Genomic DNA, 14,165 nt, shown 5'->3' on the forward strand with positions numbered 1-14,165 from the left:
GTCCATAGGCGGACATTCATTTGGAACGGGATCGCGCATGAAGCGGGCCCTTTAATTCACACTAAATGATTCTTGCATCATGTAGCTTTGTTGGATGTTGCTCCTTTTTATTATTTCAAAAAGACGGGTTACATATATACATACATGAGAACTATTCATTCTTCTTTACTACTAGTCTGTCATTGTCCTGCACATGGCTTTCTCTGTAAGCAGCATAGAGAGACACGCCTGCACCGGGTCCGGTAAAGATCGTACCGACCACCAGGATAAACACACCGACAAGACCGCTTTCCAAGAGAGCCCAAAACCCAACACCAGCCCAGGCGACGAGCAGATCCACCAAAAAGAAATGTGTCGCATCAATATGGCCTCTCTGTTCAATCGACAAGATGGTGAGTTTTCCGCTATGCAAGGTCCAAGCGTCCACAAGGGTCTCCCAATTGAACAGCCCACGCCCGCTGGCACGGAAAATCATAATGTAATAAAGGACAGCATTGGCAAAAGCAAGGACAAGGTGGACTGTCTCGACACCACTCTTTTGATCCGCCACCCTGCGTCTTTCGCGGCCTTCTCTACCAATGCGAGGATCCAACGGTTCTTCCATGCAAGCAAACGTCGAGGTCGAGAACACATAGATGGGCATCACGACGAGTGGAGCCAGTTGCCACAACGCAACGATGATGGTTTGTGTATGGGACCACGGCGCGTCGCCCAGGTCGGGGAACAATAGCATGGCCAGACTGGGAAAGATGAAGCCGACGACAACCGCTACGAGCACGGCCGTTGACCGTGCGGATGGGATGCCATAATTGGGAATGTTTGAATTGTCGTCACCGTAGCAGAAATAGTATGCAGGCAGCCACAGACCGAACATGACTGCAGAGAGCGTGAATAGGTTGGCTGCCATACCCCAGAGCGCAAGCGAGGATAAGAGGAGATTGGCTTTGACGCGTGAGCCTTCGACGCCCCATATGGCCAACACCGAGGCAAATAGACCCAAGAGTAGCCAGCTGATAATTTGGCCTAACGGATCGTTGATCGCGTGTGTGAAAATGTTGATCACTTTGCATAACAGATTGTCGAGTCCGTCATGGCCGGTCAAATCGGTGTTCTTGTAGCCTGGACAGAGTGCATCGAGATCGTTACCCCAGGGAAGCGATGTAAAGTGCTTGATTGTCATGACAGCAACAGGCGCGCCTACTGCTACCGCAAGCAAGAACTTCTTTACCATACTTGTAACCAGAAAAGATAAAAAAAAAGTAGTGGAGTATATAAAGTACGGAAGAGGGAGGTTGTTCGCTTCGATATATATATAAACAAGAGAAGAAAAAGAACGTGGCAATATGACAGTTTGCGTCCGCGTCCCGCTTTCACCCTCCCCCATAAAGCTGAATGCACAACACAGCGTAGTTGTCTCGGGGTTTTTATACCATTTTGGGGCATTTATGCCAAGTATGCTCACTAGCTAGTGTCAGATATCAGTAACACTACTGAGATTGACGTCTCTTAAGGCTGTCTACTATTGCATTCGAGACTTGCCTTTACCCGCTGTGTTTGTTGTCGAATAAATACATACACACACACACACATACGATTTAAAGCGAGGGAGCAAGCGTGTCGGAAGTCCGGGATATGAATCCGACAAAGAGAAGAGGCGCGTAAATCTATTATCCGCTCATCTTTTCAATCCACGACAACCCATGTTCTTCGTCGTTACAACATGGATTTATGGGAAACTAACAGAAAACGCTCTATTGACTGATACCAGCATGATTGAGTGTGCCACACTGACTGTAGCAATGACTTGAGACAATACATTTATTTATATTCCGGCAGCTGGAGGCATTGTTATAACTTGCATTTATTGATAAGAGCGACGTGGACAATGTATATCAAACACTTGGAGCTTGGTCGCTACGTTATAAGCACATTACTCAGAATACCCTTTCTTCTTTTATTCTGCTCAATGTTGTTCCATAAAAATCGGACTCTCCACTTACTGAGTGTGAAATACATGGATCGTCATTTATACACAGCGGCATGATTTGACGACCCGCGTTTATCCCTGCACACAGGAGTAGCCCCTCACACCGTTGGCAGCTTTCTTCTTCACCTTGTCACTTTTTGCTTTTGTAGTGCACGAAAGAAAACATTGATCGTATAAGCCTTTTTTTTGCGTATAAATTTGATATTACAAGACAAGCTATACAGAAAAAAGTCTTCTTTCGGGATGTGGCATACTGCGTCCTATGTTACGCGACTGTATATGTCTCGTAATAACCGTGTTGCAGCCAACACATCTTAGTAAGGATTCCGGTGATTCCTCCAAAAGCTGACTTGTGATGAGTCGTTCTGAAAAATGTTCGTTGGGGCTTTTCTCTGCCTTTTTGTCAGTTCCGCTGATGGTTAAAAAGGAGTGTGTTCCCTGATATGCACAGACCATGTCGCACTGAAACACACATATACGCTCTCGTAACATGTCATCAACAGCACATCCTCAGCCATTTGCTTTTGAAACGAGCAATGACTGCTTCTTCTTTGAGCGCGTAGTAAGATACGGTCCACACGATTATGTACCTTCCGCCACAAGTGATGCGTATCCTCAACGTTCTCTCATGCTATATGGTTAATTGCTCAATCCAAGTTTAGGACAACGACATGAATTTTGATAAAGTTATATATGATATCTCTTTAGCAAAGCGAGCACGCCCAGCGCCCTTTCAGTAACGACGATGCTCTCTCTCTCTTTTGCGGACGATCAACTCTTTCTCTGGGATCATAAAAACGCCACCAGCTGTCCAACAGATTAGCTACGAATCAACCTCTGCTGGCTTATGTATGCTACAACTCACTTATTGTTTTTTGTTCGGGCATCTATTTTTCCCTCTAGACAAGCACAAGTTTCTGTTCCCCGACTGATATTATAACGTTCCGTTCTACATCACACTGATCAGACTACATAATAAATGGTAACAGCAGGGTCTCTCAAATAATCTTTTTTCTAAAGCGCCACCTTTCTCCTTTGCTGTTGAAAATAAACTATAAAAACACACACGCTCACACGACATACTTAATGAGAGGAACTTTGCACAAAGTGTGGAAATGATACTACAAGCAAAACTAAGAAGTATGGATCCGCCAGTTTGTTAGTGTTGATAATTTTCACCGATTTGTACACTCACACCCACGTCGTTAACTGTAGGATTATAATATGTGGCCAATCTTTGTATACGTTTTAAAAACACAAAAAAGAGCTCTATTTGAGTACAAGCAAGATCAAGTAGTAAGCTCGTCTCGGCTAATACCGTTGATATTAAGGTGGTGGTCAAGTGCATAAAGTTACTGGGGAGGGAGATGACGGTACTATGACGCTACATTTATCAGTGACATGATCATTAGAAGATACCTTCATATTATGTATCACACATCATCCAATATCGCAAGGAAGCGACTACACATGCCCATCATCAGCCGTCGGTTCCACCCTATAAACACTTAATTATTAGTAGCAAAAGCAACCAGTAGTCCTTCGATCCTCTTTCCAGTGAAAAAGAGTTCACCCAAGTACATGATCTGCAATAATAGAAAAGCTCTATAATGGTACACTCACACAGAGGTGCCAAGCTACACAATAAGGGACTAGACATATTAGCGGGCGAATTTTGCATATCCTTATTATTTTTGGTTTTCTTATATTATTTTCTACAAAGCAACCCCCCTTTATTTTTTATTTCTTTTCTTTTTTTTTGAAAACTCCTAATCCAATGCCATCAGACCGAGGTTTGCAAACAACCAATTCAATTCTTGCTGATCTTACACGTTGTCAAGATCCGTTGTCATGCCTATTATAGAACGGTCCTTTTCTCATGTGGTTTTATCTTTTTTATTCAACCCTAATACTATAGATCGACGCTATGGTCGTCCGAGTCAACGACGTACAACAAAGACGAATGGCTCTACTCCATACAAATATTCTTTAAGTGGATCACGGTAAAGTATTACTTGACGGTCCCGCATTCTTTTCTGTAAGGGGGGTCAACTTATTCCCAAACCCTTCTTTTTTGTATATACGAATCCTTTTTTAGATCGGATTCAACCATCATGAAACCATCGCGTTCCGATCGCGATAACTTAAAAAAACGTAAACGCAGCATTTCTTCACGGTCTGCCTCGATAATCGATGAAAGCGAGGAAGAAGAAGAAGATCCCAACGACTATAAAAAGGGAGGCTATCACCCCGTCCAAGTGGGTGAACTGTACAAAGACGGTCGATACAAAGTTATCCGTAAACTTGGATGGGGTCACTTTTCAACCGTCTGGCTTATCCAAGATCTAAAGTAAGATTTTGTTTGCTATCTTTTCTCTCTTTCTTTCTATCTATACTATACTTCTTTCTACACCTTCGTTTTCTTTTTCCCCCCTCACCTCATCCTCTACACACACACACACACACACAACCACTCAAAAAAACGAAACGAAACGTCAAACCAACCAATGAAAAAAAAGAACGGAAAAGCATTATGCAATGAAAGTCGTGAAATCAGCCAAGCACTATACCGAAACCGCACTCGACGAAATCAAGTTATTGCAACGCGTAGCCGAAGCAGATACACGAGCGATCGGATCCAACTATGTGACGGCTGTGGTCGACCATTTCATGATGAAGGGACGCAACGGAACACACGTGTGCATGACTTTTGAAGTATTGGGCGAAAATTTGCTGGCGCTGATCAAACGATACAGGAACCGCGGGATCCCTGTGCATCTCGTCAAACAGATTGCCAAACAGATGCTGTTGGGCTTGGATTATTTGAATCGGATCTGTCACATCATTCATACGGATTTGAAACCCGAGAATGTGCTCATGTTTTTGGATAATGCAGAGGAATTGCTCAGGGAGCCACAGTCGTCGACGACGACGCTTACTGTAGAGCCGGATCTTCTTGATACGAGCAGTCATAGTAATAGCTATGATGACAAACACCCGGGATCGGATCATAATGATGAGGATGAGGATGATCATGAACGTAGTCGTGGACGAAGTCGATTACGTAAAAAACCTGACGAGGATAGCAACAGTTGCGTGAAAACCGTGGCGTCACAGCCATTGTCGTCAGATGGTAGGAGGAATGGTCGTCCCGGTCGTGCTATTGAGCCAAAATCACGTAGTCAATCCAGGTAAAAGCCCCTCCACATTATCCAATGACTTTTATCATTCCAGCTAATATTGTTTCCGCCTTCTCTCTTTGTGTATTACCAGATCAAAAGAACGCATCAGAGAGGACAGATCAGAGCAGGGCAGTAGGAGACCGAACCGTGAAACGATAAAGATCAAAATTGCAGACTTGGGGAATGCATGTTGGGTGAACCATCACTTTACCGAAGATATCCAAACCCGTCAATACCGATCACCCGAAGTGCTTTTGGGCGCCAAATGGGATGCCACTGCAGACATTTGGAGTTTAGCATGCATGGTAAAAAGCCCTTTTTTATACATTCTCTGACACACAAAAAAAAAATGGCTTTTGACGCTTTCTGATCTGGATCTACACGTCTAGATTTTCGAGCTCTTGACTGGCAATTATTTATTCGACCCACAAAAGAGTTCTCGGTTTAGTAGAGATGATGGTAAAAAAAACAGACATGGAGTAAATAAAGAGAGACTACTCATATGGCGTATATATCATTATTATTTAGACCACTTGGCACAAATGATCGAATTAATGGGACCCATGCCACGCCACTTTGCATTGTCAGGCGCCGACGCACGCGAGTTCTTGAATCATCGAGGCGAACTGCGACACATTACACGGCTAAAGTACTGGTCACTCAAGGACGTGTTGCATGAAAAATACGGATTTCACCGACGCGAGGCCGAAGAAATCGCCAGTTTCTTGGAACCCATGCTACAGTATGAGAACCGAGCTGAAGCGTTGGACATGTTGTACCATCCTTGGATCAATGGTGTAGAACCTATCTTGGAAGGAGAACGGAAAGATGAAGTGGAGTGGCAAAAGCATGCACGACCTTGGAAGGAATGGGAAAGAAAGTTTAATAAGCGAAGGCGACGACCTTGAATACACCACCTTGTCAATTGTTCTCTTTGATCTCCACCTGCAATTGGATGTGGTTTATGCACACACACAAACAAACAAAAAAGAAACAAATTATGTGCTCCATTCTTGAAAAAGACTTGAAGGGTACCTAGCCCCTCCGAGTTGTCACTATTTTTCCGTTTATTACGACCGTTTCATTTTCTTGGACGGTTGACTATGATTGTTATTGTTTTTGTTGTCCTGATCCGGCGCACTCCGTTTTTCTTGTTGTTGTTGTTTAGATTTCGGTGGTTTGGCCGGTGCAGTCGTTTGTAAAATCTTGACGTTCGTAGGTCGATACAGTGTTGCTCCGTCGTGATCCAGTCGATCCAACCATTCAGGATAATTATTCTGTACCTCGTCCACTGCTAACCGCAATCGTTCCTCCTCCTCCTCCTCCATTTTGAATGCAACAACAGCCACACGTGTCAATGCAAGTGCACCGCTTAACTTTAATTGAGCTCCCTCGGGTAAGGGCACAAGCTTGACGTTTGCCAATGAACACATGGTGATAAAGTGGTTGCACAGTTGCGTGGGTTGAATGTCGCGTTTGCATACAAAGACAGTCCATTTTTCTCCTGACATTAGGGCGTCATTGTTGTTGTGAATGATTTTTTCTAATAGGCTGGTGACTGTATTGATGCCCGTATGAACGCGTTGTTTTTCGTGGATCTCGGGGTATTGCGTCTGTAGTTCTTTTTTCTTTTGTTTGTCTTTGGTCTTTTGGATCAGTCGTCGATGGTCGCCAATAGGACTTAGTATTCTTATAAAGGGGGATACTATGTTATACATGGCTCTGTCTCTCTCTCGCTCTCTTCAAACAGGCATATTAAAAATTTACATACGATACGAGGTGTTCCAAGATCGTTTGACCGACTTCATTAGGTACTGCTGGCCTATTTTTTAAAAAAATGGTACGTCAACATTTATGAAATATGGGATCGATCGATCGATGGAATCCACCACCCCAATTTTCAATCCTTTTTGAAGTCTAGAAAAAGAAAAAAAAAATATATAGTTTGAGGAACATACCATTTCATTGTGAATGGAGAATCCAAAACATTTTTAAAAACTTTCTTTCTAGCTTGTGCTTCATTTCGAATGCTTTCGCCTGAATGGACCGTTGCCATGGTTGGGATAAAAAAAAAAGATTATTTGGTATTTTTTTTGTAATACAAAATGTGTCGTCGTGAAGGAGTTTTGGAGTGAATTGATATAGCGTGCACGCAAAAAAACAGAAAGAGGTGACAAAATGACAAGCCACGGTTATATATATGAAAAAAAAAAGAAGGCTGTGAGGAAGTGTATGGTGGAAGGGTTGGGGGGGAATACAACAAATGCTACAAAAGATATAAAAACTCCTACCCAAATATACAAGAAAATAGTTCTAAAGGAGGAGTGGATTTGGTAAAGAAATAAGGGCCCTTTTGGGGAGAGGCTCACCTTTTTTTTTTTTGGTGGAGGAAGGATAATAGAAAGATGAAAGAAGGGTAGTAGTAGTAGTGGTAGTAGTAGTAGGGGTTGGGTAGTGCCAAGTGCGCATGAAAGAATGAAGTGGGGAATTATAGCAACCGGCATAACTTTTTTTGCAGACGCATGATACCACCCGACATGGCAGTGCGTGTGGCTGCTTCAATGACTTCGCTTACATACTTGTTCTCCATGGCACTGCATTCGTAGTATTTCGCGCCGATTTCTCTTGCTAATCGATCGCCCTATTTGTTTTGTTGTATCTCTTTTAGTTTGATTTTGTTGTTGCTATGGAGACAAAAAAGATTTGTTGTAGCCATGGAGACAAGACGTGTGTGTGTACCTACCTCTTCATATGTAATTAACCGATGACCCAATGCATTCAGCTGGGCGATCCGCGCTTGGTTTTCCCGCAGATCAATCTTTGTCCCGACCAACAATTTAGGAACGTTTTCACAAAAATGGGTGACTTCGGGCAACCACTATTAAAAGAAGGTTTCCCCCACCACACATGTTAAGAGTTACACCCCATCATTTTATAAACCCATCAGGAAAAAAGAAACAACAAACTTACTCTATCCTGTACGTTCTTGAAGGAAGTCGGTTGATCAATCGCAAAACATATCAAGATCACATTGGTTTCCGGATACGACAAAGGACGCAGTCGATCATAATCTTCTTGACCTGCTGTATCCCACAGTGCAAGCTCTACCACTTTGTTATCCAAGTGAACGTTTGCTATATAATTCTCGAAAACCGTAGGAACATAGCGCTAATACATAGATATATATATAAGTTTTCGGTTTCTTCTTGGGTTAACCCTCACTTTTTTTGTTTCTTGCTCGAACACTCTCTCACCTCTGGAAAAGCGCCATTTTGATACACGACGAGCAAACTAGTCTACAGAGAGAGATTTGTCCCAACCGACACCAATAAAAAAAAAGAAACCGTCAATGTACAGATTGTTGTTGGTCATTTTGTTTGATGGGAGAAAAAGCACTCAATTAACCCTTTTTTTTTTACCTTTCCACAACCACCATCACCAACAACGACAAGCTTTTTCCGAGCAACCTTTTATATATATAAAAGAGACAGTGTAGATATATGTAAATAGGGTCCTTTTCTCCAGCCGTTTGTTATACATCGTCGGGTAATGCGAATGAAGCATAAAAAGTGCGGGTTGAAAAAGGAAAAGAACAATTTACCCGAGTCATTTTGGTGTGATAAACAATATACTAACAGTTTTGTCGTTTTGTGACCGAGTCAACTGAAGAGGGGAAGAAAGGGGGGAAAGGGAAAAAGAAGCAAGAAAGAGAGAGAGAGAAAGAGAAAGAAAGAACAAGTGGTGGTGTACGTCTCACAAAAAAAAGTCTAAAATAGGGGAGAGTGATAGGGTTACTGCTAAACTGTGCTTTCTAAAGGATGATGGTGGATGTGACCTTCATTGTTCTTTTGGGAGGTTGTCATTATTATACGATTTATAATTATAGATACAGATCAGAGAGAGAGAGAGAGAGTGTGTGTGTGTGTGTGTGTGTTTGGAGGGGGAGCAGTTTATTGTTTTTTATTGTTCTTCTTGTGCTTGTTGTTGTTCTTGTTCGTCGTCTTCGTCTTCTTCGTCACGAATCAAGCCCATATTGCTCATCAGGACAAGCACTTTGACCAGCTGATTTCTTTCGGCATGTTCACGCAGCGGCGATTGAATGCTGGGTATCCGTAATAAAATGTCCTTGAGTTGTGCTTCGGGCAGGTTGGCCACCATCTTGACCGACTCGGGCTGCGTTCTCTGTGGAACAAGAATAATAGTAATAATAATAGCGATGAGTACCCATATCACTCATCTCTCTCTCCATGTGTGTTTTGTGTGTGCATCCAATATACGTTAGTCTGTATATACAGACATCGACACACTCTCTCTCTGTCTTTTTGTTCTTGTTTACCTCAGTGCATTTCACAAAGCCATCCCATAGTTTTGGATACGTCCACACTTTTTTCTTTATCAGTTTTTCCAGTAGTTGGAGAATGAACTGAACCAAGCTTTTATATACAGAGACTGTTCGAATCATCTATATATGTATATATTTCAGTTTTTTTTTTTTAAAAAACAAATCCGTATGTTTTTCCGTTCATGTTGTTGTTGTATGACGTTTTTCATATGTGAAAACAGGGTGAGATGATTGGACACAATCATTAGTTTTTGATAATGCACGCGGTGACAGTAATATCAGCAGCAGTAGTAGGATGAAAAGAAACTTACAGTGACCATGAGCAGTATAGGGATCTTGGGCTGTTCAGCAAGATGTCGTAACGCCGCCGACACGTACTTTGCTTCAAATGTATCTGGCATTGTGAAGCAAATATTGATTGCTAATTTTTCAAGATAGGAGTCAGTCAGTCAGTCTTGGGGGAACTCAAGATCTTTTAAGTAGATTACCTTCAACAGCTTTAGGTAGCGGTACATTCTCTTCCATTTCATGCAATGCAAGCAAGAGCTCGGTGGGCGTCATGGGTGCAGCCACTGTTGCACTGCTGGATACAATGCGTGAAAACACCTTCTTCACGACCTTGCGCTGAGCATCGGTGTTATTAAGCAATTCGACAATTTTCGAAAGATTGTGACGAAGGTCCTCCTGTAAATAAACATAAATTTAGAATTATGAAACCAAGTTTTGCATTGTGATGGATAGATAGATAACGTTACCTTGCTAAGACCAGAAACAATCGGAATAAGGAACTTGGCGTCAAGATTCCGTTCTTGATACACAGATTTTACTGCTGCCACAAGCTCTGGCGTGGGTCGTACTACATAAACCGAGATTTTAACAACGTTTTCTTTTTTTTTTTGGAAGCATATCAAACAATGATTATTTTACCCGTATCACAGAGTGTGACAAGAATTCGAATGACGAGCGTCTCACCACCCGGAGGAAAGTGGCGAATGGTATCCAGAAGTTTAGCCGAATTCATGCCGATGGACTTGATCAGGTTGTAAATGTGTTGGCGAATCACGCGTTGCACTTGCTCCGTTGCATGAATATATACATTGAAAAGTCTACAGCCGGCCTTTTTGTTAGGATTACCTATAAAGAAGCAAGCAAATAACCCCTTGCAACTTACTCGTCTAATAAATCGTTCTTTTTTGCACAAAGAGCGAAAAACAGTTCAGCATGACGCACCACATCTTGTTCTTTCCATGCCTCTGCATCTTCATCCTCTTCCTCCTGTCCCTGCTGTCCATCTTGTTTCGCTGCTGGTGTGGTCATGGTTGTATCACCCTGTTCATCCTCGACGTCTTGTTTTTCCTGTCCATTCTCATCGTCGTCGTCGTCACCTGATTGTGTCAATGTCTGCAATGCCTGGATAGCATATGCCTCGACTTGCGGTGCAATCGCCGGATGGTCAGGGACCCATTTTCGAACAGCCACAATACTCGTCGACCGCATCTTGACATCGCGATTGATACAATAATCAAGCAACACATTCAAACACACTTGTCGCACCGGCGGTCGATGGGCGACCAAATCACGGAGTGTCGACACACACGACACAAACCGCGCAGGATTCTCTCGCATGTTGCGCCGGATCAAATCAATCGATTCTGCATTCAACGCGGGTGCGTCCAACATGAGTTTGCTCAATGTCTTGTCCTTGGCTTCTTGGAGCGTCGGTATCCCTTTTTGTAAAAGCAGTTGGAGCCATTTGAAATACGTCGGTTCGTATCCGTCGTCGTTGGGTGTCAATTGTCGTTTTCGGATCGTGTCACAATGGAATTCTTCATGAAGCCATTCTATGGCAAGTTCGTGTCTATTCATTCATTCATTCATCCCCGCGAAAGTCAAATTCAGCAAAAACCAAACTAGTATGCCTCTTTTTTTTTTTGGATCAAAAGATTACCTTGATGGAAGGTCTGCAACAATGAAATCAACGAGCATCTCTTTTAAATGGTCTGAATTCGAATCTTCTTCATTCAAGAGTGCCATTTTCATATTCATTTCCTTGGTATCGCTCCCATTGGCTTCTGTCGTTGCTTGTTGTATTAACCGTTGTTGTTGTTGATCAGGCATCGTATACGCCGTTCCTCGCGTCAATAGTTTTGCAACCAGCAATAACCAGGTTGTCTTTGCAGGATGATGGTTCATTGCAGCTCGTACGGATGGTGGCGTTCCTGCTGTATTGGAGGATGGATCACTTTGAGCAGGGTTGGTAGCAGTATTAGCAGGTACTTTTGTCGCCGTTTGTAACGCATATTCTGCATCAAAAATACGCTGAACCGACATTTTTAAGAGTTGCAATTGTTGATCACGGTTAGGTGTCGATGGTGCTGCTAATTCATAGGGTTGCATTTTCAATGATTGGGATGCGCGTTCCTGAACACTGGCAAGAGGGACATGGGATTTGTTGGCAGAGGACGATGATGGCATTTTGGTATCGGCAGCAGCAGTAACAGCGTTATGATCGCGTCTTGGCCGTTTTGCTTCGCGCTGTTGTTCAATGATCTTTTGATCACGATCATGCTTTTTAGAGGATGACGGTGAAGGTGGTTGCAGAATAGGCGGTTGGGATGGTGTTCCTACTGCTGCTGCTGCTGGAGGGGGTGCTACTGGTATCATCGGTTGTTGCTGTTGTGTTGGTAGTAAAGGCTGCTGCTGGTTATTGCTGTTAGGCATCAATCCGGTTGGCGGCAACTATCATATATACGCGGAATTTACGAAAATGCAGCAAAGACATCAGCATCAAAAAAAAACCCCCCCATGATTCTCCTCTCGACATACTCTGCTTCCGTCATTTACCATATCAATCCGTTCACGAATGGTTTGTTCTGGAACACTCTGGAGCACAGCCAGACAGATTTCAATGACAATAGGCAATGGCAGTGTAGTGGCATTGAAATTGGCGAGTGGATTAGGTCCGTTTTGAGACGGTGGTGGTGGTGGTACTGTTGTTGTTGTCGTCGGTGGTGGTGGTGGAGTGGGTGTATGGACGCGTTGTTGCAGCTTTTGTTGTTGTTGGGGTGGTGTTCCGTGATGAGAAAGTTTGGTTCGTTTTTCAGAACCTTGCTCAACTGCTCCTGCTCCAGCGCTTCCTCCGCTTCGCTTGGATCGCCTTGATTCCTCATTCTCTCTCCTTTCCCGTTCTCGTGATTGTCGACTTTGGAATATCGCAGGGTTGCCACCCGCAGCTGCAAAGCCGGCTATGAATTCATTGCGATACGATGAGAGTTGCTCAGTGCTACATTCAATTAAAAGAAAAAGTTTTTAATATCACATCAATCTCTTTGTCAAACACTTTTTTTTTGAAGGTTTACTCACCGGATCAGTGTTGTCAATGCAATCTTTACGATCTTTTCAACACTTCTTTTTTGTACGGCAGATAAATTGGACGGCGGCGCTTTGGCAAGATTGACGAGTGCCTCGATGATGTGTCGTCGGAATTGCGGGCGTTTCTTTACAATGGGAACCAAACAATTGACAACTGCAGAAAAAATGACACTCGTCCTAGAAAACATTTAGAAAATCAGCAATTCCTCCCCTCCAACAAACCAACTTCATACTCGTTTCCAAACATCCCCACTTACTGATCACTCTTTAACATATCCAAGAATACTTGTAAAAGGGATTGTCCTTTTTCTTCTAATTGGGCGATATCCAATAACCGATGGTTTTGCCGAACCGATGTCAATGAAAAGTCCTCCTACAAATATATACTCCACTAAGTCACCATCTTTCTTTTCAAGGTTATTATATATACCTTTTTGTTTGGATCATTTGGCTTTGAATAGAGTAGGACAAGGACTTGGATACATTTGAGTGCATTGATACAAAGACCCGTGTTTGCATGCTGTACGAGATTTGTTTCGATGGTATCAGATAATGAGGATGCACTTTGCCACATACGCGTCTCGGCCTCGTTTTGGCACCTGTAGATAGTGTTGTAGGTAGTGTTAATTCAGGAATCTTTGTAAAAGAAGTAGTCAACGAAAAAAGAAAAAGATAAACTTACACAGTCTTGAACACATGGGGTAGCACAGTCGCGAATGCTCTTAATGCATCCTTGACATTTTTCAATTCGTCTTCGGATTGCGCGTCTTGATTAATCAAGTGTGTAAGAGCATCCAAAAACTGATTGGTGGCATACGTTTGTGCATCCTCTGGATGGGCGAGCACCTCCTGATCGAATTCGTGTAATAGTTCCAATTCCATTCTGTTCTTCTTCTTTTGTTTTTGGGAAAGGAAAAGGAAAAAAAAAAAAGAGATTGTTGTTGAGTGTTAAAAAGGAACAGTTTTTCTCCACTCTGTACAATTTTACAGAAAGAAAAAAAAGACCGGTTAACAATTGAAGGAACCAGAGGAAAAGAAAGTATCTTTTTTTCTTTTCTTTGGGAAAAAAGGGCGGTAGGGAAATGCGAATTGACTTGGAATGCAAGAGCCTACTACTATATGTACAAAAGCAAAGAGAAGAGCACTCAACGCCTGCTTTGACAGTGAGTTGAGAGAGAGAGAGTGGAAAAAATTCCCAGCCATGTGGGGTGCGGCTCCCAATCTATTTTGACAAAATAGTAAAAGTTCGCGTCTTGTGTCATTTTACTGTCAAGTTTCCCTT

At 42.8% G+C, this 14,165-nt stretch overlaps 6 protein-coding genes across 6 annotated transcripts; 2 read left to right on the forward strand and 4 right to left on the reverse strand.

Moving 5' to 3' along the window:
• Positions 1–71: 71 nt before the first annotated feature.
• BDB00DRAFT_937718 (uncharacterized protein) lies at positions 72–1,374 on the reverse strand. The gene has a single exon (XM_053129260.1). It carries the CDS (start codon positions 1,229–1,231, stop codon positions 152–154), a length of 1,080 nt encoding a protein of 359 aa, XP_052981663.1. The 5' UTR covers positions 1,232–1,374; the 3' UTR covers positions 72–151.
• A 2,323-nt stretch (positions 1,375–3,697) lies between these two features.
• BDB00DRAFT_246906 (uncharacterized protein) lies at positions 3,698–4,433 on the forward strand. Its single transcript, XM_053116643.1, has 3 exons — positions 3,698–3,780; positions 3,906–3,990; positions 4,086–4,433. The coding sequence occupies exons 1-3, from the start codon at positions 3,765–3,767 to the stop codon at positions 4,339–4,341; spliced, it is 357 nt and encodes a 118-aa protein (XP_052981664.1). The 5' UTR covers positions 3,698–3,764; the 3' UTR covers positions 4,342–4,433.
• Positions 4,434–4,525: 92 nt separating this feature from the next.
• BDB00DRAFT_899666 (kinase-like domain-containing protein) lies at positions 4,526–6,213 on the forward strand (the record flags this gene model as incomplete). The annotated part of the gene is made up of 5 exons (XM_053128544.1): positions 4,526–4,927; positions 5,009–5,168; positions 5,281–5,474; positions 5,559–5,628; positions 5,698–6,213. The coding sequence occupies 5 exons, from the start codon at positions 4,526–4,528 to the stop codon at positions 6,075–6,077; spliced, it is 1,206 nt and encodes a 401-aa protein (XP_052981665.1). The 3' UTR covers positions 6,078–6,213.
• A 140-nt stretch (positions 6,214–6,353) lies between these two features.
• Positions 6,354–6,773, reverse strand: BDB00DRAFT_739544 (uncharacterized protein; the record flags this gene model as incomplete). The annotated part of the gene is made up of 1 exon (XM_053118436.1): positions 6,354–6,773. A coding segment is annotated over one exon (420 nt), but the record flags the coding sequence as incomplete, so codon positions are not given.
• Positions 6,774–7,657: 884 nt separating this feature from the next.
• Positions 7,658–8,779, reverse strand: BDB00DRAFT_870552 (small GTPase-binding protein; the record flags this gene model as incomplete). Its single annotated transcript, XM_053126722.1, has 6 exons — positions 7,658–7,810; positions 7,913–8,047; positions 8,140–8,337; positions 8,424–8,465; positions 8,589–8,636; positions 8,771–8,779. The coding sequence occupies 6 exons, from the start codon at positions 8,777–8,779 to the stop codon at positions 7,658–7,660; spliced, it is 585 nt and encodes a 194-aa protein (XP_052981667.1).
• A 308-nt stretch (positions 8,780–9,087) lies between these two features.
• On the reverse strand, positions 9,088–14,060 carry BDB00DRAFT_814527 (Symplekin tight junction protein C terminal-domain-containing protein). The gene is made up of 13 exons (XM_053122850.1): positions 13,566–14,060; positions 13,314–13,482; positions 13,141–13,256; positions 12,875–13,060; positions 12,356–12,794; positions 11,460–12,250; positions 10,683–11,369; positions 10,439–10,617; positions 10,267–10,367; positions 10,000–10,195; positions 9,823–9,932; positions 9,506–9,631; positions 9,088–9,351 (listed from the first exon to the last, which is right to left on the reverse strand). Exons 1-13 carry the CDS (start codon positions 13,763–13,765, stop codon positions 9,130–9,132), a joined length of 3,522 nt encoding a protein of 1,173 aa, XP_052981668.1. The 5' UTR covers positions 13,766–14,060; the 3' UTR covers positions 9,088–9,129.
• Positions 14,061–14,165: the final 105 nt, after the last annotated feature.

This window comes from Zychaea mexicana (assembly GCF_025766255.1).
Source record: "Zychaea mexicana strain RSA 1403 chromosome Unknown BDB00scaffold_21, whole genome shotgun sequence".
Lineage (NCBI taxonomy): Eukaryota > Fungi > Mucoromycota > Mucoromycetes > Mucorales > Lichtheimiaceae > Zychaea > Zychaea mexicana.

Coding starts and splice junctions, on each gene's coding strand:
- BDB00DRAFT_814527 (XM_053122850.1), bottom strand. CDS start 13,765: ATGGAATTGGAACTATTACACGAATTCGATCAGGAGGTGCTCGCCCAT. Junction 13,483..13,565: donor CCCCATGTGTTCAAGACTGT/GTAAGTTTATCT, acceptor CACTATCTACAG/GTGCCAAAACGAGGCCGAGA. Junction 13,257..13,313: donor CAAATGATCCAAACAAAAAG/GTATATATAATA, acceptor ATATATTTGTAG/GAGGACTTTTCATTGACATC.
- BDB00DRAFT_937718 (XM_053129260.1), bottom strand. CDS start 1,231: ATGGTAAAGAAGTTCTTGCTTGCGGTAGCAGTAGGCGCGCCTGTTGCT.
- BDB00DRAFT_246906 (XM_053116643.1), top strand. Junction 3,991..4,085: donor TATTCTTTAAGTGGATCACG/GTAAAGTATTAC, acceptor ATCCTTTTTTAG/ATCGGATTCAACCATCATGA.